This window comes from Mustela nivalis (genome assembly GCF_964662115.1).
Source record: "Mustela nivalis genome assembly, chromosome: 5".
NCBI lineage: Eukaryota > Metazoa > Chordata > Mammalia > Carnivora > Mustelidae > Mustela > Mustela nivalis.
Genome location: NC_139024.1, coordinates 1,659,240 through 1,685,547, shown reverse-complemented (window position 1 = coordinate 1,685,547; position 26,308 = coordinate 1,659,240). Strand labels below are relative to the sequence as shown.

The following is a 26,308-nucleotide window of genomic DNA, read 5'->3' as shown; positions in this document are numbered from 1 at the left end:
TGGACATGGGAGTCCTCATCAGCGGAACACGGAATGCTGCTGTCTGACGTTCAATCCAAAACACTCCAGAGAAGAGCCCGGATGGCTCGGTCGGCAGAGCATCACAAAACACGCCGGAGAGCTGGCCAGTGGCTTGGGCACGCGTCTGAAGCCAGCGGGAGCGAAGGTCAGCCGGACGGCGACGGCCCGGGTTTGTGCACGGCTGAGAGTCCTCCCCAGGCTGAGTCGTGACTGTGCGCGGCTGCCGCACCCGGGCAGCGCGTCGCGACCGTCACAGCATGAATGTAGGAGCACGTGAGGTGTGAGCTCGGGGCTGAGATGAGGCCTCTGGACGGCGGGCCGCGTGCAAGCCGCGTGTGGCTGCCTGCCTGCCACCCCCGCTGTGGAGACGCCGGCCATGGCAGCGCGTCCCGCCACGGTCACAGGTCGTAACCCGCGAGGACCCTTCCGTGCAAGGACCCTTCCGGATGCGGACCGATGGCCTCCGTTTTGCAGAGCGGCCCGGGGGGCATTTGGTGCTCCGATCAACGCTCCCGACAGGCTGCAGAAGTGAGCACTTTAGAAAGTCCTTGTTTTTAGGTATTTTTTCACCTGTCACTGGACGCATCGTATGTCCTCAAACAGCAGGGAACAAATTCAATTCTCCTTCTTAGGAATTTGAGCTAAAAGGAGCTCTAGACACTATGTATTCATGGTGAAGTTCTGACCTTTTCTACACTTTGTGTGGTCTGTGGGCATCCTGGTCGGCCTTCAGAGTTATTTTTCATTAGGAACCGGTCTCCTGAGCCTGGGGCCCGGCCCCCACGTGCAGAGGACCTGTTCATCCTGGTGACTGTCCCCTCCAGTCCCTGTCCAAGTCCCTCTGAAGCTTCAAATACAAAAGTTGGAGGGTTTGTTATTTTTTTCCCATTTTACCCATCAAGATTGATTGGGTGATTTGGGGTTGTTTAAGGCAATCAGTGGGGTCCCAAGTTGCTTTTTAACCTAACAGAGCTGTTTGTTCAGGAACGTGGTATCAGGGACTCTGCTGAGAGGTCTGGGGGGGCGTGGGTGGAAGGTGACCCCACGGTGGACTCAGAAGAGGCTGCAAGTGTGTGTTGAGTTTCCTTTCAGGCTGCTGTCGAATTCGACCTTAAATAGTCCCGGACTCAACCTGTAAGTAGAATCATCTCGAGCGGCAGCCTGGCCCCTCTCTGGGCTCTTGTGGCCTGTGTGAACCCGGATCTGCAGGACCAGGTCTTGGGCTCTGTCGTCTTGTCTGCAGTCCTCCTTCCCTTCACTCTTACTGAACCACCAGCCTGCCTGGCACATGCTTGAGTTTCTGAACGCAGCTACGAGGCCTATGGGTCCGTCGCTTCTCATGCAAATATCTGTTCTTGAGGTCAAGGCTCTTTTGAGAGGTGCTTACAAAGACTGATGGATTTGCAATGCCTGAGACAAAGTTTTGATGGTCGAAGTTCCTACGGTCCTTAACAGCGTCCTTGTCCTTGTCCTGAGGTTCATCCATCCTCTGCAAACAGCTGCAGCTTCTGGAAAAGGCAGAGACCCGTGGTGCTGCGGAAACTCTGGCGTCCGGCCCCCAGGACCCCCATCTCTGCTGCGATGAGATGTAAAGCAGCTGTCCCCTTTGTGTCCCTGCTCCAGGCGGCCTCCGTCTTAGAACCGATATTCGATGGCTCACGTGATCTCCAGCCAGAACATCCCAGACTGAACCCTTGGTTTCCCCTTCAGACAGACTCTGCCTGACTCCCCGTCTTTGCAAGTGGCAACTCCATGCACTCAGTTCCTGGTGCCCGAACCGGAGTCACCGTCGACGCCTGCCTTGTCACCCCTGAGCCGGTCCTGTGTGTCCTTCAGAATCCCTTCCCTGGGTCTCTCTACTCCTTTCCCATCGCCCTTGCCCTCCGGGCCGTGCTCCCCTCCCCAGAGCTAGCTGGCCCGTTCCTCTGTCTCCTGCCTGTGTCTGACCTATTCCGTAGCTGGGAGCAGGCCCGGAGATGCACTGGGATGGCGTACGAGCCCTTCCGGCTCCGGCTCCTCCGTGAAGTCACAAGGACTTAAGGACAAAGTCAGACACTCGAGTCTGACCTCTGTTTTCCCGTTCGTCTGCCACCGGCTCCTTCATGCCCCATTCCTGCCACTCTGGCCTTGACCGGTACCAGCCCCGTGCTGCCCGCAGGTCTCTGCACTTGCTCCTCGGGCCAAAACCCCTTCCGTGCTCCGGGCCTGGCCTGCCCTCCTGACCTCCGCGCTCAGCACAAGCATCACCACCCGCAAAGGCCCTGCCGGGGGTCCCAGTCTGAAAAGCGCCGTCCCTGTCACTCCCAGCACCCATTCACCTCTTCAGGCTCTTGGAGGAATTCATCAGCCCCTCGTCTGCGTCAGCCCATGCCAGCTTTGCCCGTGTTCACAAGACCCCGTTTGGAATGTCCTGTTCCCTCCCCGCCATGTGCAACTTGCCAGCATCCGGCCTCGGTGCACACGTATGTGTGTGTCTGTGCATGGGGCCACCCGTACTGACCGTGCTCCTGACCTCCGAGGGGAACACGCAATGAGAATGCCAGCAAGCGTAGGGGCACGCGGCCCGGCCTGCCGGTCACCAGCAAGCTGGAAATGTGGAAAGAACCAGGACTACTTAATACTTACTAGCAATACACAAACATAATAATAAATATATTCTTCCTGCTGTTTCTGAAAAATAATTCTCACGGACACGAACACCACCCTTCATGTCCTCATCGAGGAATAGCAAAACAGTAAAGCAGTATCACCTAACACTGCCACATGAGCTCCGGTCACTTAGACAGAAGTCGGCTGCGTGCCGTCTGCGAGCACCGCTGTGGGGTCCGTGGAACCCCCTCTCGGTTACCAGCACGCGGCGCCGAGCGTCTCTGTCCTTACGTGATCATGAAGAGTGGACGACACAGGGCTTGGCACCCCGTATTGGCTACGTGACCTGTGGTCTCTGACTCCTGGACAAGATGCCAGTGAGCAGGGGGTACGTTTGTGGGGGCAGGGAACAGGTGTCGCAGTCCCGTTCCGGGGACGAGAGGGGCAGAAGCAGCCGAGCGTGGAAGGGGGGCTGGGCAGCGCCCCACAGACCAGCTGTAGGGACAGGCCCTGTGGGACCAACACTGGCTGTGTTCCCAGTGACAAGACCAGGGAAGGAAATCCGGATGCCTTGGGGATGAATTTGCAAACAAAAGGTGAATCTTTGAACTTGTCAGAGGTAGAAAGAGGCGCCCGCCCGCAGGTTGGCCGTGTCTCCAGCTCGGCGGCGCACCAGAAGAAGCCGCAGGATTCGAGTTCGGATTTGATTCCGCCTGTTGCCCACGGGAATGTTGAACACAGACAAGAGAGTTTCCCTGAAGACTTTCATAAGATGCGTCAGGAAACTCCTACAAACCAAGACACACACACCGTGGGGAACCAGGCTGAGGCCGCGGGCAGTCGGTCTGAGAACACGTGACTCTACGCCTTCTCCCAGCTCTGCCCCCTCTGCCAGGCTCACAGGTCCTGTCCCGATGGCAGCATGTGGCGGCCCTGCTCACGCTCGCGGGAGCCCCCAGCTTGGGAGAGGGGGGCCTCTCAGCAGTCAGGAGCTTCCTGCATGGCCACGTGGGAACAAGATGAATGACAGATGAGACACACATGCCACCATCTGGCCTTCCCGCTCTTTCCAGGAAGATGTGTGTGACCTTGCCCCAGCCACCAAATTTCCACCCAATTTCCTCTGCATGTCCTGTGGAGAGGCAGGTGGGCCCGGAGTCTGGGCCAGACCCAGGCTCCCTCCCTGAGGCAGGAAGGGGCTGCGTTCTCCATTGAGGGGGGCTTCTCTGTGATGGGAACGATGGTGGCTCTCCTTCGTGTCACCGCGTTGCAAAATGGTGTTAGTCTAGCTCTGTCATTCCTTCTTCCTTTACTCCTGGACGTTTCCCGTGTCCTTGCTGTGGCCCAGCGGGACAGCCCACGGGGGAGCTCTGTCCTTTCCCCTTTACTCATCAGCTTTGAAATAACGCAAGAGTCCCTGGCTTCCTGCCCAGGTGCCCAGGGAAGATCTGGTTAAGCGTCAGGATGCTGGCTTGCGTCCCTTGCCGCTCAGAGACCAGGCTCCAGAGTTCGGGAGACCCTGGGGGCTCCTGACCTTGGCTCCATCTGTGTGTCCCCACACGCCCGTGTTCCGTAGTTGAGAGGAAATCCAGCCACTTCATAGTCAGTATCCAGGGGGGTTGTTCGTTGTCTGTTTGGCTGTCTGGTTTTTTATGCAGGATTTAGGGTGATTTGGAGTGTATGCCACTTGCTTACTAGCACGCAGACCTCTATGACGGCATCGTCCAGCGCGGGAGCTGGAACGTGGCAGTGACCACCGCCCCCTCCCCCCACCGTCTGAGTCCGTCACTACATCTGATCTCATTTTGAGCTGTCATGCATTGAACAGGTATTATAGACGCGGTTGCTGATAAAAGCCGTGGGTTACACGATATTCATAACTACTTATAGTACCTATAAATTATGTATAAAAACTTACAGAAACTATACTTATAAATAAAACTGCATACACTGTAGATAGTTATAAGTAAATAAATTTTCCAGTCTGTATTTGGTCCTAAAATGTCATTGGTGAGTTTTAGTTGTATTTTGGGGGACTGAGTTTTTCAACTCAACATGATTTTTTTTTTTTAATGAGCAGATTCTGTGACTTTTTAAAAAGATTTTATTGAATTATTTGAAAGAGAGAGACAGAGCACAAGTGGGGCAGAGGCGGAGGGAGAAGCGGCTCCCCACTGAGCAGGGAGCCCGAAGCCAGATTCACCCCACGACCCCGAGATCATGACCTGAGCCAAAGGCAGATGCTTCACCGACTGAGCCCCGCCGGCATCCCAAACTGAACATGAATTGGCCGAGATGTATTTGTCTCAATGCAGGCAGCAACTCCGAGGTAATGAGACCAGAGTGACGACCGTCTTTCACCGTTCCCGCCCCTTGGGTCACGGAGCCCACACATTTCCTGGGAGAGGAAGGTTGCCTTCTATTTGCAGAACTCATGGCCCATCCAGCAGGTTTTCAGAACAAGGACATGACGCTCCCCGAGAGTGTGGAGAACTCGTGGACTCAGAGTGCGTCCGCCTGCAGCCTCCGCTTTCCCCAGCTCCCCGAGGTTGGCCTGACCAGCCCCAAGGGCAGGGCAGGGCCTTCCATGCTGAATGCCTTTCACTTAGCTCCTCCTGGTCTCAGCATCTGGCCATTGGATTACAACTGACTTTTAGGGATGCCTGGATGGCTCAGTGGGTTAAGCCTCTGCCTTTGGCTTGGGTCATGACCTCAGGGTTCTGGGTCCGAGCCCCGAATCGGGCTCTCTGCTCAGCAAGGAGACTTCTTCCCCTTCTCTCTCTGCCTGCCTCTCTGCCTACTCGCGATCTCTCTCTCTCTCTGTCAAATAAATAAATAAAATCTTTAAAAACTGACTTTTAGCTTCAAAATGTGATGGCTGAGTCCGTGGCAAAGATCGTAGGCCCTGGATGTTTCTGCAGCTGTCCAGGGGCACTGGAAACAGACACGGAAGCACCTCCGTGTCAGGAGAACGCCTTCGCTCCTGGCTGGCTCTGAGCGGGGCACGCACCGCACGGAGCCCCCGGGAGCCTTGGGATTCCGCGAGCAGGCATGTCCATGCCGTGCGGAGCCCCGAGGATCTCTGTCATACCTGCGTGTCGGGCCGCTCCCCTCCCGGAAGGAAGGGCAAGTGCTTACAATTTTGGATAAAAGGAGATGATCCTACAAGGTCAAGGGAAGGAATCTTGCTTGTGAGGAGAAGGCGTGTGGAGCAGGGTGAGGGAGGCGGTGTGCGTGGGTCAGCGCGGACGCCGCAGCTGTGCTCGGGAAAGTGAGACTTTGTTCTTGGAATCATTTCAGAAATGTGAGACCCAGTGATCAGGCTGTAGGACGGCCTTCGAAACAGCCGTGGGGCGCTTCTGGACTCAGGCTTGTTTTTATGGCTTCTTATGTTCCTCACACGGTGTCCCTCGAGCTTTCGGGGGAAAAAGTTCGAATCTTTGCATTTTTTCATTTGTTTTTCTTTATGGTTAAAACTTGGGTGTTTGGAAACATCAGCCAAACACTTTGGGGGCCGTGTTCTTCGCAGAGTTCACCGGGAGGCCCTGGGGACACATCTTGGCATAATATTAAAGGAAAGCCGCCGTGACCCGGCGACGGAAAAGGGAAATGGCGCCTCTGGGAGAGGCGGGGCGCAGGCCGCGGTCGGATTCTGGGTTTGGGGGCCCGGGGTGTGGGCTCTGCTGCCGGCATCCTGTCTGTACCTCCGTCCCGGCGGTGGGGGGCGTTCTCTCAGGGTCGAGAGTGGACAAGACTGAGGAGCTACTTCTGCTGTGGACAATATGGCCACGATGATATCGCGACATGGCCGTCGCCGCGTGAGGCTAGACGGCGCCGGAAACTGCCCTGGGAGCGCAGCAGGGGCTCGAGAGACCCTCTGTGGGGTGCTGACCTCTCTGCTGGCGACTCCCCTGCGAATAAGGCCTTGCCCTGGAGAGCCAGGCTGGGATGCAGCCGTGCGCGAGTCTCCGTGTGTCACCTGGAGGAGGCGTCCCGGGAGTCGTGGCACGCAGAAGGTGGCAGCCGGAGGCCCTGCTCCTTGCTGGCCGAAGTCACCGTGGACTGGGTTTTCACCCCGTTGGTGCTGCTGAACTCTTCACTGTGCCCCTCCGGCTCTGCCAGGGGCAACTAATATCTGGAGAGAAGGACCCGATTGACCTGTCAGCCCCCCCGGGGGCCACTGCGCATGCTTCTCTTTGTCACACTGTTTCGTTTACATTTCGGAAAGATTCCTAAAGCAGTGACCTAAAGAGAGCCTGAAGGGCACCAGGCTGGGGACAGAGAGGCTCAGGAGAGGCGAGGGGGCCATCTCTTTGGGGGGTGGCGGGTGTTGGGAAGGGACAAGGACACGAGAAGTTGGCTGGATGTGTTGGCAAGGCAACTGCTTAGGAACTGTCACACAGCCTGACTTCCCCGGATGCCCCTGTGGTCCTCTAGCGCTTCGTTTTCCACCGTGAGGACAGCTCACCGCGGAGAGGACAGCTCTCTGGCGAGAGCGGGGCCTTGCGGAGTGCGCACCTGCAGCCCCGGTGGGCAGCGGACAGGAGGGCCGGCAGCCGCGCCTGGGACGGGGAGCGACACGGTCCTGCAGCGCGTCTGCAGCTCCTGAGCAGCCCACGGCCGTGTGTGCGCCGTGAGGAGATGGGGCGGCACATCCCGCCACAGCCGTCACGGCGACGTCCCTGTGCGCCGGTCACTCACCCCTGCAGCTGCGAGTTTGTTTTCTCACGTCTTCCCGTACTCTGTCTTTTCGCGAATTTGCATCTTGTTTTAGAACTGGAACCAAGTCGAACCCAGAACTGGAGCCATCAGATCAGATCCGAGTGATCTGATGCTGTGCTTCCTGCTGGAGATGGCCTTCACTTCATGCGCACGGTGGTGTTGGGGACACTTGTGCACGATCATAAGTTGATGTATTTGGGGGAAAAAAACAAAATAAAAAAACCTTTAGCACCGGCAGCCATGATTGACTGACAGCATGTCTGAGATGGGGCTTCGTGAGCGCTGGGGGTCTTGCGCCTGCCTCGAGCTGTCGGGTGCCCCGCGAGGCGCTGTCCTGGGCCATTGCGTTTCCGTCTGATGCAGAGAAGGAGCCGGCCAGGCAGTCCCCATGGATGCGACTTCTCCCAGCAGCGCCTGGCGCACCATGCCCTGCGAGGGGAAGCGAACGTTGCGGTCCTGGGGACCCTGCGGGCTCGGTCGGGTCGCTCCACCGCGCGGCCCAGTCAAGTGCATCCGCGACAATCTGTAAGCCGGGCCATGGCCATGGCTCGCCTTCACCAACAAGTGACAGGCCGCACCAGCCGGAGGGCGGTGGTGAGCCAGCCGCTGCTCCTCCTTCTCCCTGTTCTCCGTGTGGCCCCGGCTGACTCTTACCGCCTTGTCTGCTTTGCTTTGTTAGGAAACCGTCCTGGTGAGATGGGACCGACCGGCTCACCGTTCGATCCACAAGACGTATAGTTTCGAGAGGTAAGTGCTTCGGTGCATAACAACGACAGGAAACACAGATTTCCCACAAATGTTCGGTTCCTGAGACTCACGATGCCACCTGTCCCTTCCGCTCCTGGCCGAGCAGCAGGCACCCGTTGGAGCAAAGCGGTCTCTTCGGCCCGCGGCGTCCCCTGCAGGTGACCCCTGACCTGGGCACTGCACCTTTTGCAAACAGATGGAATCTAGACCTAGATACGAAGTATAAAACCGGAAAACACAGGAGAAGGTCTTTGTGACCTTAAGAAACACCACTAAAAGCGTGATCTCTACGAGAAGATTACTGCCGGCCGGATCACTCGGAAGCCGTTGTGCGAGTTTGTTGGGGGAACAAGCCGGCAGGCTGGTGCTGGAGCAAACCCGGAAATCAAAGCTCCCCGAGCAGGTGTACCCAGAAAACAGGAGAACGGACGGCCGCTCAGCAAGCAGACGGAGTGTTGGACAGACCCCCCACCAGAGTGCAGTGCCAACGCCCTGAGTTTCCCGGAAAGGTCGGGGGGAGCCTGCTGGCCGCCGCCCCACATGTGAGGGGTCTCGCCTGGGTCACTGAGGCACATGGTCCTGGGGCGACAGTCTCTGAGCAGCAGACTCTTGAGTCTTTGCGGTGAATGATCCCGTCCAGGACAAGGGGCTCAGCACGGTGCTTCCCTCCGTGCTGGGAGCTGTTCCCACCGTCCCCTGGCGTCCACCGCCACTGAGCAGGAGCAGATGAACACATCCAGACTTGGTAGGAAGTGACTGTCCACAGAGGGCTGGTCCGGCCAGAGAAGGGATTCCCAGCACAGGGCTGCAGCTGTGGCCCGGCAGGCCTCTGGCCTCGAGGGGTGCCAGCCCCCCAGGAGCGGAGAAGGGCTTCCATTTACAGGAGTGGAGTGGGGGGGCCTCCAGGGAGCACAGGCCTCTCACCCTGAGGCCAGCCAGTCTCAGGGGGCCAGGCTGGGAGGGAATCCCCATGCTCGGACCCCGTCTTTATGGAACTGCTCCGGTTTGGCTTTCCCCACCCCGGGGCCATGGTCCACGGTCACAGGGTCTGCGGGTTTGCGGCTGTGGTTCCTCCTGGGGCATCCCCCAGCCCATCAAGAGCCTGCAGCACAGTCTCTACCATCTGTTTATCAGGACCCGCCCTTTGGGCCTCACCCCTGCGGAGGGCCTGGGCTCCCCGTCCCTGTGTGTCCCCTCCTGAGGACGGGCCCAGCCTGGGGTCCCCCCGCACCTCCCCTCTGCCACCCAGCAGGGCAGCTCCAGCTTCGCCGCCGCTCGGCAGCCTCTTCTCCTGAAGCCGAACATTCCTCTCCCTCTGTCCTTCCCGGCTGTGTCCTGCACAGCGCTTCTGGTTCTGTGTCTTCGGTGTTAGGTGTGTGTGGAAGGGGGACGTGGCCATGCCTCCTGGCCTTCTCAGGAAAAGCTGGGCAGGGGCCACAGGTGACGGGACCAAGGCCCAGGGGTCACACACCTTCCTGGAATGAAGTCCGGGTCCTCCTCTGACGCCAGCTGCCACCTGTAGGAACCGAGAAGGGCTGGCAAGGGCCCTGGGGCGTGGGCCGGCCGACACCGGGACCTTGTTTTGGGGTGTGGGGAAGAGACGTGGCCACACCTCCCTTAGACACCAGGGTTCTTGGGAGGCTCTGCACCAGCGGTCACACAGGCTGGGGTTCGGACTGAAGGGGAAGATCTCGATTGTGGTGTTCGGACAAAAAAAGAAATGAAGGGGGCACCTGGGCGACTCAGTCAGTAGACGTTTGCCTTCAGCTCAGCTCATGATCTCAGGGTCCTGGGATCGAACCCCACATCGGGCTCCCTGCTCAGGAGGAGACCTGCCTCTCCCTCTCGCTCTCCCCCTGCTCGTGTCCCTTTTCTCTTTGTGTCTCCCTCTGTCAAATAAGTAATAAAAATAAAATCTTAAAAACATAAATGAAGGAGTATGCACAAGTCACTATACATCTAAGTTAGGAAGCAAGAACTTAAATTTAAATCTCCATAGGCATTTATTCTGGGGAAATACTGTTTTGGTACCAGGACTGTCTCCCTTCATAAAGGTATTTTTGAAACCAAAAGCTTTTTATGGAACTAATATTTCATTTCAGTTCTGAAAGGAAATCTCAACCGCTCAGTATTTAACCCCTACTTTGTGCATCGAAGGAAAACACACTCCTTGCTCATTAGGAAAAGCATGAATTGTCCCAGAGTCAGAGGATACTTGCTGTCTCCCAAGAAGAATTAAAATATATTATTACTTGTTAAAATGGCAAACTAAAAGTAACAGCCATTGTCCCAAAATGCCCTAAGAAAAATAATAAGTAATGTTATTGTCTCAAGTCTAGTTTACGTATCGAGAGGCCGGAGGACCCCTGGCGGCCTTCCCTCCATACATGCGTTTATGCCGTCATGGACCTGCCACATGTTCGTGTTGACTCCCCTGGTCACGAGTTTGAGGCTTTCCCGAGCTCCCAGACATGCAGGCGGAGCCAGGGGCCTCCGAACCGGGTGCTGACAGCTCCGTTAACCAGGACTCAAAACAGTCCAAGGCACAGAGAAAGGAGAAGAGCTCAGAGACCCCTGGATGCCTGCAGGGACGCTGGGGGTAGGCTGGAGCCAGGGGAGGGTGCTGGCTGTGCGGAACGAAGGCCCCCCACTCGGCCTGGCCTTCCCGATGGGCCACGCTGGCTCCTGGGGCCACGCCTTCCATGGCCAAAATGTCACCGCGCCTGGCTTCTCTCGCGGGGCTGGACGTCCTTACTGGCAGCAGAGAGGCACGCACAGTCCTCTGGGAGCGCTCGAGTCTCTAGACGCTCTTCTTCAAAGACAGAGAAGTGGTTGCCAAGGTCAGGAGAGACATAAGGAGCATATTCCTAAGTAGAAGGAAATGTCAAAGTTCAACGCAGAGAGGATTGGCCTTTCTCTTCTTTATTCTTAGGAGCACTTCCATATATTAGGGTTAGTGATCTTTTACCTGTGATTTAAGTTACAAGTCTTTTTCCAAGTTTGTTATTTGTATTTTTTTTTCTGAAATCCCTTAGCCACACCAAAGCTTTTTCCCCTTTAATTATAGTTACAAAGGTCACCAGATTAGAGAAAAATAGACCCACATCTTCTAGTAATCCTGTGGTTTATTTTTTATTTTTTAACAAGTATTTCCATTTTTAAAAAGACTTTGTTTATTTATTTGAATGAGAGAGAGAGAGAACATGAGAATGGCGAGGCTCAGAGGGACAAGTAGACTCCCCACCGAGCAGGGAGCCCGATGGGGGGTTGGATCCCAGGACCCTGAGATCATAACCTGAGCCGACGGCAGACGCTTCGCCAAGTGAGCCACCCAGGCGCCCCTCCTATGGTTTTTTTTTTACATTAAACTTGTGATCTGTTTGGGATGTATTTTAGAATTATTAATGTCTTAGGAATGGAATGATTTCACCTTTTTCCATGTGCCTCCGCAGGTACAGCCACAACACTTAGTGAAACAAGCTTTTCCCCAATAATCTAAGATGCCTTCTTTATCCTACAAGCCAGGTGTAGTTGGGTCTAATTCTGCATTTGTCTCGGCTCCTGCAGGTGCTGCGGGCGCAGGCTTGGCAGCCCCCCCCCATCTTATGTAAGCAGATGCTTCATTGTGTCCAGCTGCTGTGTTCCTGAGTAATGACTCGATACAATGTTACAAAGTATAGGTGGTAGCACCTTTGACCTTGGCTTCATGTTGGTGGGAAAGACCTGAGTGTTTAAGTAAGATGCTCGCCAAACCTAAACTACTTACTAATTAGGAAAAGTCTGCTGACCCCTGCAGTGGACTAGAGCTGTAGAAGACATTGGGCCAGTGGCCATGGGGATGCCTTGTTTGAATCATGAGTTTTAAAAACCAACAGGAAAAGTGAGCTTACTGGAGAACTGGAGAAATATCAGAGAACCCAGACTGACTTTGGGGGATGATGTTAAGGAATAACCATTAATTCTTTAAAATGTGGTAATGGTAACTACCATCATGATGTTTTTCGGAAGAGTCTTCATTCTTTTCAGATGCGTACTGAAACATTTGCTAGGTCAGCTTCCACAGGCTCCAAGTGTGGGGCTGCAGGCTTGCGCCAAGTAGCCTGCCACAGGGAATTCTGTGATAAGTTAAAAAAAAAAAAAAAAGATTCAAGGGGTCCCTGGGGGGCTCAGTGGGTTAAGCCTCTGCCTTTGGCTCAGGTCATGGTCTCAGGGTCCTGAAATCGAGCCCCTCATCAGGCGCTCTGCTCTGGGGGGAGCCTGCTTCTCCTCTCTCTCTGCCTGTTTTTCTGCCTGCTTGTGATCTCTCTCTGTCAAATAAATAAATCAAATTAAAAAAAAAAAGACTCAAGGGGCCCCCTGGGTGGCTCAGTAGGTTCAGCGTCTGACTTTTGGTTTTAGCTGAGGTTGTGATCCCTGGGTCGTGGGATCAAGTCCCGCATTCAGTGGAGGTTCTGCTGAGCGCAGAGCTTGCTTGGGATTCTCTCTCTCCCCCCCTCTGCTCCTGCACCCCTCCCTGCTCTCTCTCTAAAGTAATAAATAAATAAATCTTTAAAAAAAAGATTCAAGAGCTCAGCACCATACCACTTGCTCCAAATGCCTTCCTGATCAGGCACAGTCATTTTATATGCTCAAAATTACTGCTGCTTCTGGAGATACTGGGTCCATTGGCCACGATGAGACATTCTGAAAATGGAAGAAGGAATATTTGGTGCCAGTATCCAGACGTCTAAGCTTAAATGCAAAGCACATGGGCTCTAATACAACAGACCACTAATGCTTAGTTCATACATTTGGGAGTCTGGCCCACATTCTGCTTTCAGCTGCGTTCTAGTCTTGTTTCAAATTGTGGGACGAGCTGCACTTTTTAGAAGCTCCTTCCTACTTAGCTCTGTTTGCGCGCTTATAAACATGGGACTCCCGTCTCCAGAGCCGACATTGCAGTCCCATGACACGGACCGGCATTCTGCTGAACTAACCTGGGTCTAGGAGAACACCGCCTTGGAAAGCTTGAACATAAGAATTAAATATTACATACTCAGTGTTGCCCAGAGTATGATTTTTACATTATTCTTGTTGGACCCACTTAAGTGGACCTAATTTAGTCCCAGGATAATTACATGGTATCCTTTCTTCTCTTCTTGCTGGCTTGCTTTTTCTTTCTGCTTTGCAAGCGTTCATGATTGTGTTTTTATGACGGAGGAGACATTTCTCCAGTCTCTCTTAACCCCTGTTAGCCTGAAAGGGAATGGATTGATCTCTTACTGTCGCAGTGATGGATCCTGACTGTGCTGGAGGCTTAGATGGGGGTGGGTGAGGCTCTCCTTTCTCCTATTTGGCTCCTAACGTACATCTCTCATTTCCCTCTGCGTCTCAGGGTTTATGGTCCGGCCGAGTCCCAGCAAGTGGTGTTTGCGGATGTGTGCCCCCTGCTTACGTCTCTCTTGGACGGGTGAGTTGACATATCTTCAAGGTCGGTGATCAGAGTTACGAGGAACTGTAAGTAGGTCTCACTCTTGTTACAGAATGTGACCTTGGAGTCGGTGCATTTGCGAGAGTATTAAAGCCAACCCATAGCCCCATAGCGATTACTGTCCAGTGGGGGGGGGGGGGAGTTGGTCTGCCTGCCAGCAAGAGGGCCACCCAAGACTTGAGGAGCGGCTGTCAGAGGGCTCCTACTCGCTGGTCCTCATGCACATGAAGACAGTGAGCGGCTGCCCTTGTGCTCTCTGGGACCCTCCCTGCATTTTAGAATTTTCAGGAAGGCTGTGCTGCATGTTGACACTGGACCAAGGAATGCAGCAGCCCTTTGGGATGAGAGCCGCTGGCTCCGGACACGTGACTGCCAAGTCCCCAGGCCGTGGGTCATTCCTTCTGAGTAAAGATCACATCTTTACGCGGTGGGAGCCGCTGCTGGTGCCCTGCGCTCAGGGTCCACGCGGGGCTTCCTGGCAACAATTGGAACCAGGTTTGTGTGGCTGAGACACAAGACGCCAAGACTTCCTACCTTGGGATGCCGGAAAGAAGCCCAGTTGGGCGGAGGAGCCTGCGTTCAGCTGCTTGAAGAAGGTGTCCTGGTGTTGGCCCGACAGAGGGCCAGGGGCCTGAAAGGCACAGGAGGCGATGGGTCATGTCCCCACAGGAGCCCCGGACCTCCCCTTGCACCCACCTGTGGGGCCAGGCCTCCCGCAATGACACGGTTTCTCCTGACACCCTTCTTCTGGAGTGCTGGGGCTCTTAGAGGCAGCCAAAAAAAGTTCTTCTGTGGAAAATGATAGGAGGGCTCTTTTTTCTTTTTTTCAGTAGGCCTCTCTTAAGTAAGCAGATTCCAGAAATGAAAAAGACATAGTGGTTAAATGATCTTTGCCAGACTTGCCTTTCCATCCTAAATGTGAAACAGATGGCATCATTCTAAGTGCTGGGCTGCTTTCTCCAAGAGGCTTCTGCATTCCTGAGGGTTCAGAAGGTCCCTGTAGGGGCTCTGGCTCTGCTGAGACCAAGGTGCTCCCACTGGAGAAGCAGCCAGCAAGCCCTCAGGGAAGGTGCGAGATGGGAACGCGGCGCAGCAAGGCTGTTGTTGTGAAGACCTTGAGACTTCTCCGCTCCGGAAGACCAACAATGCAGGGCGGTGGCCGGGAGGTCCTGGCTCGGTCTTTGCCCTGACAGGCTTCCTGCAGGACTGGAACAGTCGGTCCTGGAGGGAGGCCCCATCGCTGTGCGAGGCAGGTTAGCAGGAGCACTGGCCCCACTCCTGGGAACAGGCCTCTGCTCGTGGGACTTGCTGGGGCTGCCTCAGGGGAAAAATCCTTCTGATTAAAGGTCCGTCCATGAAATCAGACACTCGAGGTGGGGCCTGCGTGGGGACCGTCTTGTCCCTCCAAGACCGGAAGGGAGCGTCAGGGCTCAGGCTTCAGCCCCTGTAGGCCTGGATCAGCCGTCCCTTCCCGGCCAAGGTTACACCTTTGTATCATTTATATATTTATATCGTAAATGCTTATCCTATCATATAATTTTATATCTATTTTAAATAGTCTTTTTTTTTCTAAAGATTTTATTTATTTATTTATTTGACAGACAGATCACAAGTAGGCAGAGAGGCAGGCAGAGAGAGAGGAGGAAGCAGGCTCCCTGCTGAGCAGAGAGCCCGATGCGGGACTCGATCTCAGGACCCCGAGATCATGACCTGAGCCGAAGGCAGTGGCTTAACCCACCGAGCCACCCAGGCGCCCCCTTTAAATAGTCTTTTGATGTGATGTTCCGATCTTCCCACTGACATTTCGGGCTGAAGAGACGGCAGGAAGGAAATGCAGGAGGCAGCGACTGTCCCTGTCCTCGTGACGTGATCCAGAGCTGTTGGGGGGGTTAGCTCTGGGGGGTCAGCGTGCCTGTCACGGAGACCGTGTTGGCGCATTCTGGCTGACTGCGGACACGGAGTCATCAAGCTCCTGGAATAACAGAGTTTAAGAAAATGTAACGGGGGGAAGCATCTGCTGCGCTCAAGGTCCCACGTGTGACGGGGAAACCCCGGGGAAGGGTTGTTTCACCCGTGTTAGAAGCAGCCCGCGTTTACCGAGATGAGCTCTGTCGGGTGACCCAGCCCTGCCCTGACGGAGTGGGTGGGGAGGACGAGGGGTCTTGTGGGGGGCAGGGGGGACCCCAGCGTGGACCCTGTGTGCCAGCCGTGGGTGCCCAGAGGAGATGTGGAATCACGGAAGGGAAGCCAGTGCCAGCGGGAGCGTGTTGAGCGGGTGTAAAGGTGACTGTGGTTCGGCCTGACGCTGCGTGACCAAACGGCCCCAGGGGTCCCGCGAAAACCAGCTCCCGTGGAAGCCCGACATGCAAGGGTCAGGGAGCGGGAACGCAGAGCGACGGGTGCGGTGCACGGACTTCTGCGACCGAGTGAGCACTTCCTGAGCACGCAGCTCAGGACCCAGCGTGCTGCGGGCTGTGCTGACGTCCGCGTCGGGTTTCAGGTACAACGTCTGCATTCTGGCTTACGGGCAGACCGGATGCGGGAAGAGCTACACCATGCTGGGTCCGCTTTCTAAGGACGAGCGCGGCGACCTCGGCATCGTGCCCAGGGCTGCTGGGGAGCTCTTCAGGTACGCAGGGGCTGCGAGCTGAGCAGGGAGGGCGGGAGGCGGGCAGCACGGGGGAGGGAGGGGCGGAGCGCGGCTGTTTGCAGAGTCACCACCCCCGCAGCCCCACGCTCCTCCCGTAACGCGTGCAACCCAGTGTTTAAACGCTCGGGGCCTCAGTACCACGAACACTAGAAATTCTTATGGCACATTTATGTTGAAATTCTGTCGTTAAGACAAAACATTTTTTTTAAAGTCTGCTTTTTTTTCTTTTTAAAGATTTTTATTTATTTATTTTGTGGGGCCGAGGGAGAGAGAGAGTCTCAAGCAGAGTCCCAGCTGAGCGTGGGGCCTGACCCAGGACTCGAGCTCACGGCCCTGAGATCATGACCTGAGCTGAAATCAAGAGGCAGATGCTGAACCGACTGAGCCACCCAGGCGCCCCAAATCAAAACTTCTTGCAAGGGCTCCCTAGCTGGACAGCCTCCCTGGTCAGGAGAGGGTAGAGCTTGGAAGTTTTCTGCCCGAGATTGGGACGGGGACAGAGGGAGACCCCCATTCCCTGTCCTTGCCTCCTGGGCCTGGAAAGAGGGGACGCATCTGGTTTTCTTCTTCAAAGTTAGGGTGAGCCGGGCCTGTTGAAGATGCTTCTGTTCTGGGAACACCTTCCCAGAGGGCACCCACTGCACTCTTGTGATCTTACCAACACAGTTACTCCTGGAAAAAATTAGTAACAGGGTGTCCTTGACCGCCCGAGCGACCAGGGAATCCAGGAACAAAGCTGGGACATTCCGCGCTCTGGGCCTGGACGCGGGCCGTCCCTGCCTTCGGGGGCCGCTGTGCGCCACACTCATTCTCCCTCCACTCACCCTGCTCGGCAAGCGCCGTGGGCTCCCTCTGCGACCGTCGTGCTGTGTCCCGCGAATCCTTCTGCCCCCGAGAGAAGTGTCTTCCTGCCATAGGTCTCCCGATGGGCTGGGTGCGTTCCAGGCCCCCTGCCCCCTCAGATTCGGGGTCTGTCTCTGTGTCTCCTTGCGAGTTTCTCGTGGCTGAGAATCACGCGGGACAAGGGGGAAGAACCCCACACACGCCTCACGTGTTGAAGCGTCTTCAAACCAATGTTCCTTAAGTGTTAATGCACACGGAGAACGCGTTGGCCAAGTTTGTTCCGCTAACTACGTCAGAGAAGCACGTGTGGGGACAGGTGAGGCTGTGCTGTGTAGCCACCGCTCTGGAGGTCTCAGTGGCGGTGAGGCCGACCAGGGCGCCGTGCAGGGGCCCCACTCCCGCGTGTGTGCCTGTGGGCGGTGGGGCGGAGGGGGTGTGGGGCAGGCACCAGCCCTGCGGAGGACTTCCCCGCTGGGAGCACGCCACCCCCGCCCTCACGGCTCGGCCCGGGAAGGCTCAACACCAGCCAGCCCAGGCCTCGGGGTTCCTGGGGGCGGGGCTGGGATCCCTCTGGGGACACGGCTCTCCATCAGGTGTTCGGTTGTTTCGGGATTTCAAGGGGCTGGGACTGTAGGCGGAGCCCGAGGGGTGCTCAGGAGAGGACGTTCTCCTGCTCCGGGGAGACCTCACCTGGCAGCAGCCACGTTGCTCGGAAGCTGATCAGCGGCCACGGGAGGCCACGGCAGAGCCGCTGCCGCTCTGGGCTCTGCTGGGTGTCACGTGGAAGGAGGGGTCCCGAGAGACCAGGAGCCGTGGTCTTGCGGTGTCTGCTGCAGAGAGGGGGGCCGGGGGCCACTGCCATTCTGGGCTCCGGGGTCCTCGCTGGCCCTGCCGCTCCGAGCTCGTTCATTCCCGAGAGTGCCTGGCCCCTTCCGAGCCCGGTGACGCCGCGTCCTTTGTAGCCGATCTCCACTTACCACCGACATGAGGAGGCTCTTCCACGCGGCGGCTGATGCCCCAGGAAGACGGAGCACATGACCCTCGACAGCCCCGGAGCGACGCCGTGAGGATCCGGGCGATGGCGCGGGACGAGGGGCTCCCCACTCTGTGGCCTCACGGGAGCCCGCACGTGCTTCTGGGGAGCACGCCCCACACGGCGCTGTGACTGTCCCTGCGTGCCGCCCGCTGACCACTCGCTTCCTCGAGGAGAAGCCCGGCGCCTGCTTCATGGGCGCCGTCCGCGGAATCGAGCCGTGCTGCCGGAGGGACCCGCGGGCCAGCGAGTGACCTGGTCGAGGACTTAACGGAGTGGAAGAAAATCTTCAAATCAGCTCCCTGGTACTATGTAGATGAGAGATTCCGAATTCGGGTTTTGCGACCTGGGAAGACAAGGCCGTTCCCAGAGGGGACGGAAGGGCCGGCAGGGGTCGGCTTGAGCACGTGGTGGCCGGAGCCGCGGGGGACCCCCAGCCCCCAGCTCGGCGGACCTGGCTCCTCGCTCTTCCCACGGTTACCCTCAGTCTTGTCCACAGACCCCAGCACAGAGGACGACCCACAACCCACATCCGAACTCAGAACCGAAAATTATTCTTACCGGAGAATTTTTCTTTCGTTTTGGACTTTCTTGTTTTCTTGACTGTGTCGTTGGAAGACATTAATTGCTCGTTTTATTCCGGGCTCTGTGGAGCTCCTAAGTAAGCTCGATCCGTCCGTGCTGGCATGAGACGCCGCGTGTTCCGTCAGCTCAGAAGCGCTCCTCCCACACTGGCCTCCTGGCCCCGGGCACAGAATTTCTTTGTGGACAAGACAGCACTGTCGTCCGACTCCGACTGGTCTCGCCGTGCACGTGTCAGGCAGGCAGTGGTCCCGGAAGACAGGGCGGCCGCCGTGGGCTGTGTGGGCAGTCTGGTGGCAAGGTGCTGGCAGCGACGTGGGCAGGAGGAGCCGCGCTGGTGGTCACTCTTCCCCTCACTGGGGTTGTGGGGTTTTTCTCCAAGTGGGTAGCGTCAGTATTTTTAAACCTCTCCACGGTCGGCACACAGCACTTTACCAGATGCGTCGGAACAAGACGTGTTGTTTCTGAGAGGCTGGTGGGCTGTCAGGAGGGCACGGCAGGCCTGGGCTGGACGTCAGGGTGCGAGCCGGGCTGCGGAGGGGTCTGCACTCAGTCCTCCCCGGAGCAGAGCTCACCCGGCCCCGGAAAGGTGCCGAGCCCTCCTGTGGCCGCGGCTGGCTTCGGCCTTCTGCCGATCGAGGGGCCACGGGCCGGGGGCTGGCTGCGCGGCAGCGGCGTGTTCTCCCTGCTTCCTGCATCCTGGGCTTGGGATCCTAAGGGCCCTTTCTGGGGGCCGAGATCACTGATCCAGATACGGCTCAGAGAAAGCCGCTGTTCCCAAGACGGTAGCCCCCCGCAGCTGGATGAGGACAGGCCGTCGTCCCGCGGTGGTAGCAGGCCGTCTGGTGCCCCCAGGTGCCCGCCCGCCGGGAGTCTCGCTGCGAGGCCGGGCTGTAGCCTCCCCCACGAGACCGCCTCCCCCTCGAGACCGCTTCCCCGGCAGCTTTCCTCACCGGGCGGCCCAAGTTCCACAATGGCTGAGTCTCTCGTGTCCCACCCCCAGGCTTATTTCAGAAAACCCATCCAGGAGCCTGAAGGTTGACGTGTCCATAGTGGAAGTGTATAATGACGACATTTTGGACCTTCTGGCCAACGAGCGGCGTCCAGCGGTGTCTGGACCCCCGTGGGAGGCGCCAATGACCAAGGCCACAAAGCGGGAGGTGTCACTGCCGACCCGAGCGTGAGTACTCAGCCGTGGCCCGGCCTCTCTGAGCGGGCGGCAGCTTCCCCAGAACCCCGAGTAAGTCCAGTGCGTGGGCCAGACCGGCATGTGTATCGCTGGAAGCTTCTCTGTGTTGCCTTAGAACGCATCTGCATCTTTCGACTTGCTTTAGAAATTATCTTTTTAAAATCATAATGACAACAGACACATTAACTAACCATTTAAAATATCCTGATGAGAAACGTGGGGGACCGGTCCTGTCCCACATTGCAGGCGAGGGAGCGGGCTCGCCACAGCGGACCCGCACCCGCCGACCCGCGGTTACCTGCACACGCCTCGTGTCCGCTTGTGCGGGTCCGTATTTGAGAGAACACAGTAAACCTCCGTGTGGTGAAGAAGGAAGTCTCCTCGCGTTGCCCGATACACCTGTTCCCTGGATCCACGTCTGGGTGTTGGGGGCACTGCAGGGGGCAGGGGGAGGGTCTCCTCTTGCTAATGAGGTTGGGGGGTGAGCCTGTCCTGGGCTCTTAGAGTCAGTACGGGAAGCGTCTGCAGCTTGTTCTCGCATCTGAAGAAAACTGGGTGCCTTGAGCCGTGAGCCTGCACGGGGTAACCCAACCCTCAGCTTCTACTAAGACTCGCAACGACCCAGGTCCCGCTGGTGGGATGCTCTGAGTGGCTGTCATGGCTCAGCGGCTAGAGCAGGGACGCGGACTTCTGCTGGAGTCCACGGGCTGCACTACATAAAGGAATGCGGGTCTGGAAAGTGCGGGCCCAGCTGACCACTCCAGCGGAAAGCCGTGGAGGGCGCGCCAGTGAGGCCTCAAACAAGGAAGGGGTTGGACTTGCTGTTTTGTTTTGTCTAAGACGCGCTTCAGCCTGCTTTCCTCCAGCAGGTCGGCTTGGTCTGTGGGAGAGGGAGGGGGCGTCCCTCGCCGCCCCGCGGGCGTCCCCATCCCCCTGTGCTCCTCCAGGCCCGTGCGCAGTGCGGAGGACTTCGTCGCGCTCGCTGCTGGAAGCCTGCGGTTCCGGGCACGGCGCGCCACCCGCGTGCACGCGCGTTCTTCCAGGTCCCACCTGATAATAACGGCCACTGTCACCGCAGCCCCCGCCGGCGGCAGCCCCGGTAAGTGGCCGTGCAAGCCCGGGCAGGGGCATGGAGGAGAAATGGCCCACGACCTGGGGCTGGAGGTCGCAAACACACCTTCGGGGGATCTGGAACCCGGGCTGAGAAGAGAGGGGACGGGGCTGTGGGGGGAGCGGAGGGCACGGCTTCGTTGGACAGGACACAACATGGAGGACAGGCGCGTTTGTGTCTGCGAACGGGATTCCTGCTCCGTGAGGGAGACTGTGTGACTTGGGATTAGAAAGTCACAAACCAGCATATAAAATGGTGCCAGTTATGTAAGAAAAGCAAGGCACATGTTGCGAGGGTCATGCGTCCCAGTCGGCGAAGACGGGGCTGGCACCCAGGGCGGCCTGCGGGACTCGCAGAGCACGAGCCCCAGGCTGGGACGGACGGGTCGAGCACCAGCGTTTCTGCAGGGTCCCGGTGCCACAGTGCACCAGCGGGGCACGGCTGCCCTACGGCCCACTTCACATGCGGTCACACGGACACCCGGTCCCGGTGGGCGACAGGCCCCTGACCCCGTGGCCATCAGGGCAACCCAGGCAAGGGAGGACGGGGGTGGGTGGGAGCGGCACAGACGCCTGACTACCCTGTGTCCCCCGAACTGGGCCCGATGGCCCCAGGGCCGGGCGCCTGCCGGGAGGGCGGGGCTGTGCGTGGGCAGGCGTAGCCCAGGGAGCCGGCGGCCGCCAGCCACGGTGAGAAGGCTGTGGAGACCAGAGTGGTAATTTTTTGTGTATTTTTTTATGCTTTCCACAGTGAGTATATAATTTAGATTTTAAAAAATCTCTTTAAGAAGACCACTTAGGATTAACGCTTGATGAAACGGACCCACGGCGAAGTGAGGAAGGGCTTTGCCAGGACTTCTGTGGGGCTGGGAAGCCAACGGTGGGGTTCACCTCCTTGGGTCTTCATGCGCGTCATCACTGAGTACTTCCAGGAACATCACTCTGTTCCTGGGACCTCATGGGCACTGGCCCGCCTTCTGAGGGTGACGCTGTCCATTCCTATGTGACTCAGAGAAGCCGCGTCCCATGGCCAGACCCTGCCGGGCTGTCCGTCCTAGGAAGCGCCCTCTGGAGTGCGGTCCTTCTGGAGGAAGGCTCGCTCTCTAGCACCGCGGGAAGCTGAGGGAGGCCTCGTGGACGTCACTCCTGACTACCCGTCACCCCCTTGCAGAGGACGGGCAGTCACTTGGACCACGGCTCCAGGGGCGGCTGGCGGGCGGCAGAGCCTCGCCCGGGCCCCCCGGGGCCCAGCGAGTGGGAGAGCAGGTGCACGCCAAGCTGCAGCTCGTGGACCTGGCGGGCAGCGAGTGTGCGGGTGAGCCTGGAGCGGGCGCCTCCGTCCGGGGCCAGTGGGGGTGTGGGCGGCCTGAGCAGGGTTCCCGTCTCGAGCTCGCTCGCCCTGCTCCGCCCAGCGGGCTGCGGTCTTGCCACGGCTGTGTCCCGCTCCGGGGCTCTGCGCCGCCAGCCACTCCCAGCCGAGGCCGTGCAGGCCATCAGAGGAGAAGGTTGGTGGGACCGAGGGTCCCCCCACTCAGGGCTCCCGTCCCGAGAAGGGACGGTGTGCTTTCCCTGTTCATTTCTTGACGTGGCCAGAGAACTCGGTGCCCGTGCTGACCACGTGATGGGGGGTTGATGCTGTCCCAGGTGTGTCTGCAGTGACAGGAGCGGCCCTCAGGGAGACTTCATTCATAAACCGGAGCCTGGCGGCCCTCGCGGACGTCCTGGGGGCCCTGGCGGAGCACAGAGACCACATCCCCTACCGCAACAGCCAGCTCACCCGCGTTCTCCAGGACGTTCTCGGTAACGTGAGGGTCCCCCACCCGGAGAGGCCCCAGACCACAGGATGCCCGGGTGCCACGCCACCTTGTCGCCTGCCCTGGGGGGCCTTGCTCCTCCTGGCCATACCTCCGTGGGGGACGTCCTGGCCCCCAGGTCACTGTGGTCCCCTGCACTGTGTCACTGTGCACTGGGCTGCTTGGTTTGCCCGAGCCTGGCGAGCTCTCCGAGTAGGCGCTCGGCTTCCTCGTGTCCTGTGTCCCATCCTGTCGGGCACGTGGAGGGCTCGTGCTGCTGAGCCCGCGTGCACACACGAAGCGTGCTGGCCTCTGGCCCATGTCCCCTTGTTCGTGCCGTGCATTGGTTGCAGGTCCAGAAACCCAGGCTGAGGCCCTCACAGAGAGCAAGACTGGAGGGGACAGTCTGCTCTTCCCCAGGCACCACTCGCTCTGAGGCTAGCTGCGATAGAATGTTCTAGACTTTCCATGCGGCTCCTCTCTCTCTGCGCAGATGGGCTTTCTCCTCAGGATGAGGCCGGGCTGCATCCAGTGTTCACGTTACAGCTTCTTCCTCTAAGAGGATCCCCGACGCACGTGGCTGGGCGCAGGGCGCCGGGGCCCCCGGGGGCCACACGCAGCCCTGGCCGTGGCCTCCCCGTGTCTGCGCGGCTGCTTTCCCGCCGTGTGTCCTCCCTTAGCGCTCCCTTCTCCCCGGTGTCCAGCGAGCCGAGGCAGCCGGCCGGGGACCCCGCCAGCGCACACCCACACCAGGCCCGCGCCGCCAGCCGGCACCCCACTCGTCGCGGGCTCGGCAGGGGCTGGCGATGCCAGCTTTCCTTGGGTCTTTTCACAGGCCGTTGCTTCTTCTTTTAAAGGAGGGGACGCGAAGCTGCTGGTGATTCTGTGCGTGTCCCCCTGCCGCAAGCACGTGGCAGAAACGCTGCGGGTCCTGGGGTTTGGGGCCCAGGCGAGGCACGTGCAGCGAGGCCCCGCCGGAGGGGGCGGAGCTGCCGCCCGGAAACCCAGGTGAAGGAGGGGCAGGGTCGTCGGGGTTAGCGGGCTTGCACCCCGGCCAGGGGTCTCCCGCCATTACCGGACGACATATGTGTCCTAACATAAGCTCGTTCACCTCGGACTCCACGAGCCTGTTGTTTTCCCAGGAACCAGTGACCCACGCCGACCTGTTGTTGCCCAGCGAGAAGCCGGCGGGTCCCAGGAGCCCTGGGGGCCGGGGAGGTGGGGGTGGTGCTCTCAGGCTCTCAGGGCCGAGCGGAAGGAGCTGCAGGTCTGCCGGCCGGCGGGGAAGCTGTGAAGCCCAGACGGGGCTCCGGGGCTGGGGCAGCTCCGAAGCCACAGCCCGGGGGCTCGGGCCACCCTCTGACCCGCGCGCTTTCCTCAGCGGTGAAGCCCGTTCCCGCGCCTGCAAGACGCCGGGTTTGCGCAAACACGCCTCAGAGAGCAGATGTTTCGTGTCGTTATTCCTCCTCGTAACGGCCCGCCGTCCCCAGCCAACGTCCCAGAGCTGGCCGTGATGGGCGACATATGGCGGGGGCTCTCCGAGCGGGGGTCGTGCATGGGATCCGGGGCCCTGGCGCAGCACGAAGTCCCCTGGCCAACTGCGGGCCGTGCACTGATGGGGAAGCGCGTGTCGTGCCGTCTCCACGGCCACAGGGACTCCTTGGGTGGAGGCGGCTCAGAGCTGGTCACAGAGCGGCAGGACATGCGGCCGTGGCGCACGGGGCACGCGGCTCTGGAAGGGGGCTCAGACGCAGCACACGTGGCCGCAGTGAGGAGAGTCCGCTCTGACCTCGGCCTGTCTGGCGGGAGACGGAGCAGGATGGGTTCTCGTCAGCACAGACCGGCAAGCCGGCTCCCCCCGCGCCGCTCCCGGGACGTGCGCGTGGCCACGAGGGAGGCGCGAGGACCTATGCCTGCCTCAGTCTCCCCGGGGTGGCCTTGACTCCTCACTGACTTTCCCAGCCCTTCCCGCCCCTACCGGGAGCCCGGTTCCTGGCCAGCTTTCGGCCCACGGGACCCCTCCCAGGGCAGGGTGTCGCCTGTGGGAAGAGGACACCACAGAGGGCGGGCAGGGCCAGTCACGCAGACGACTGGGCAGGAGATAGGCCGCGATGAGCGTCCTTGGGCGTGTGTGTGGCCCCGTGAGCATGACGGCGACAGGAGCACGTGAACACGGCGTTCAGGTGCCGTGGAGACACAGACGGGGTGAGCCATGCAGGGGCTGGTGATCTGACCTCCCAGAAAGGTGAGAACTCGGCCGCGTTGCAGTCAGATCCGTTAACAAGGCCCCGATGCGGAGACTCTGCACCACGGAGTGGGGACGGTGACAGACACGGTTCCCCGGACTTGAGGGGGAGCAGAGCGGGGCTGTCCTCACCTGTGTGTGTCCGGTGGGTGCAAGCCGGTGGGGGGGGGTGGTGTCTGTCACTGCAGGGTCCCCTTGGAAACAGGACACGCCCCCATGGCTCCAAGACACCCCCTCATGTCTGCGAGGACAGTCCCAGGGTCGGTGGGCCTCCGGGGAGCCCCTCCACATGCAGCCTGTGTGGGGCGCATGACCCGAACCCACAGCAGGCCGGGGACTGGCAGGGCCGGCCCCCTGCTGACAAAGGCCCTGAGTGCGCACCCAGGCCGCGAGCCTGTGCACGTGCTCCCCCGGCCCGAGGGCGTCGTCCCTGCTCCGCCGACTTGGGGCCGCAGGGCTCCAGCGGTGAGGCCGGTGACTGCTGCAGCTTCAGAGTCCAGGGACTGTAGCGGGACAGTCCCGAGGGGGTGTCTGGGGCGGTGGGCACAGGACACCAGTCTGCAAGGGGACAGACCAAGAGTGGAGGTGGCCACAGCGCACGCAAGGAAGAAAGACCGCTGGCGGTGGGCAGTGGGTTGTGCCCCAGAGAGGGGCTGAGAATCTGCTTTGTGCCCCCCAAGAACGGCCCTGGCCACCCCCTTGTGGGGTGTCCTGTTGCCACGGGGACCCTGCAGTGACAGATCCCCCCCCCAGGCTAGTCCCCACCGGACACTCACAGGTGAGGACGGCTGCACTCTGCTCCCCCTCAAGTCCAGGGGGACCCTGTCTGTCACCGTCACCCCCTCTGGGGTGCGGAGTCTCCCGCGTGAGCCCCCAGGACTCAGGGCGGCGCAGTGCCAGCCTCAGAGCCGCTGTTCCGTGCTGGCTCGAGGACCTGCGACCTCGTCTGTGACGCGCATTTGGCAGAGAAGAGAGCACCTCATCTGGAGGAGGGACTTGGAGACTCGGCTGCGCGGGGGTGTCCCTGTCAGGACGCCAGAGCACGTCCCGGGCTTTTAGGGCCTCACGAATTCCCAGACGTCCCCACTCCCCGCGCACAGCCTGTGTCCATCTCCGTCGCCCCGCGGGGCCTGTGTGTCCCCGAGGTGGGGGCTCGCATGCGTAGGAGGGAGAGCATGTGGGGGGCCTGTGGCCTCCGGCCCAGTTGGCCCCCGATACACGCAGGGCACCGCCCCCCCCGGCCGCCTGCTAGAAGCACAGCTGCCGGGGACACGACAGGGATCGTCCCCGAGTCCAGAACCGGAGGAGACCACG

General features: G+C 59.1%; 1 protein-coding gene and 1 long non-coding RNA gene across 7 annotated transcripts in view; one reads left to right on the top strand and one right to left on the bottom strand.

Moving 5' to 3' along the window:
• Positions 1-24,194, top strand: part of KIF25 (kinesin family member 25) — a 43,289-nt gene extending 19,095 nt beyond the window's left edge. For 4 of the 6 annotated variants that reach the window (XM_082730479.1, XM_082730480.1, XM_082730481.1 and 1 more), the window contains 7 exons: positions 8,012-8,079; positions 13,454-13,528; positions 16,050-16,178; positions 19,661-19,837; positions 20,794-20,945; positions 22,128-22,271; positions 22,601-23,699. In XM_082730479.1, coding sequence (XP_082586605.1) covers positions 8,012-8,079; positions 13,454-13,528; positions 16,050-16,178; positions 19,661-19,837; positions 20,794-20,945; positions 22,128-22,271; positions 22,601-23,121 — 1,266 coding nt within the window. In that variant the 3' untranslated portion in view covers positions 23,122-23,699. Of the gene's footprint in view, positions 1-8,011; positions 8,080-13,453; positions 13,529-16,049; positions 16,179-19,660; positions 19,838-20,793; positions 20,946-22,127; positions 22,272-22,600; positions 23,758-23,891 lie in introns of those variants that run through there. The other 2 variants (XM_082730483.1, XM_082730482.1) reach the window with 2 other exon arrangements.
• Positions 10,150-15,025, bottom strand: LOC309864745. Its single transcript, XR_014311736.1, has 3 exons — positions 14,246-15,025; positions 12,661-12,762; positions 10,150-10,946 (listed from the first exon to the last, which is right to left on the bottom strand). It is a non-coding gene; the product is annotated as an uncharacterized lncRNA (long non-coding RNA).
• Positions 24,195-26,308: the final 2,114 nt, after the last annotated feature.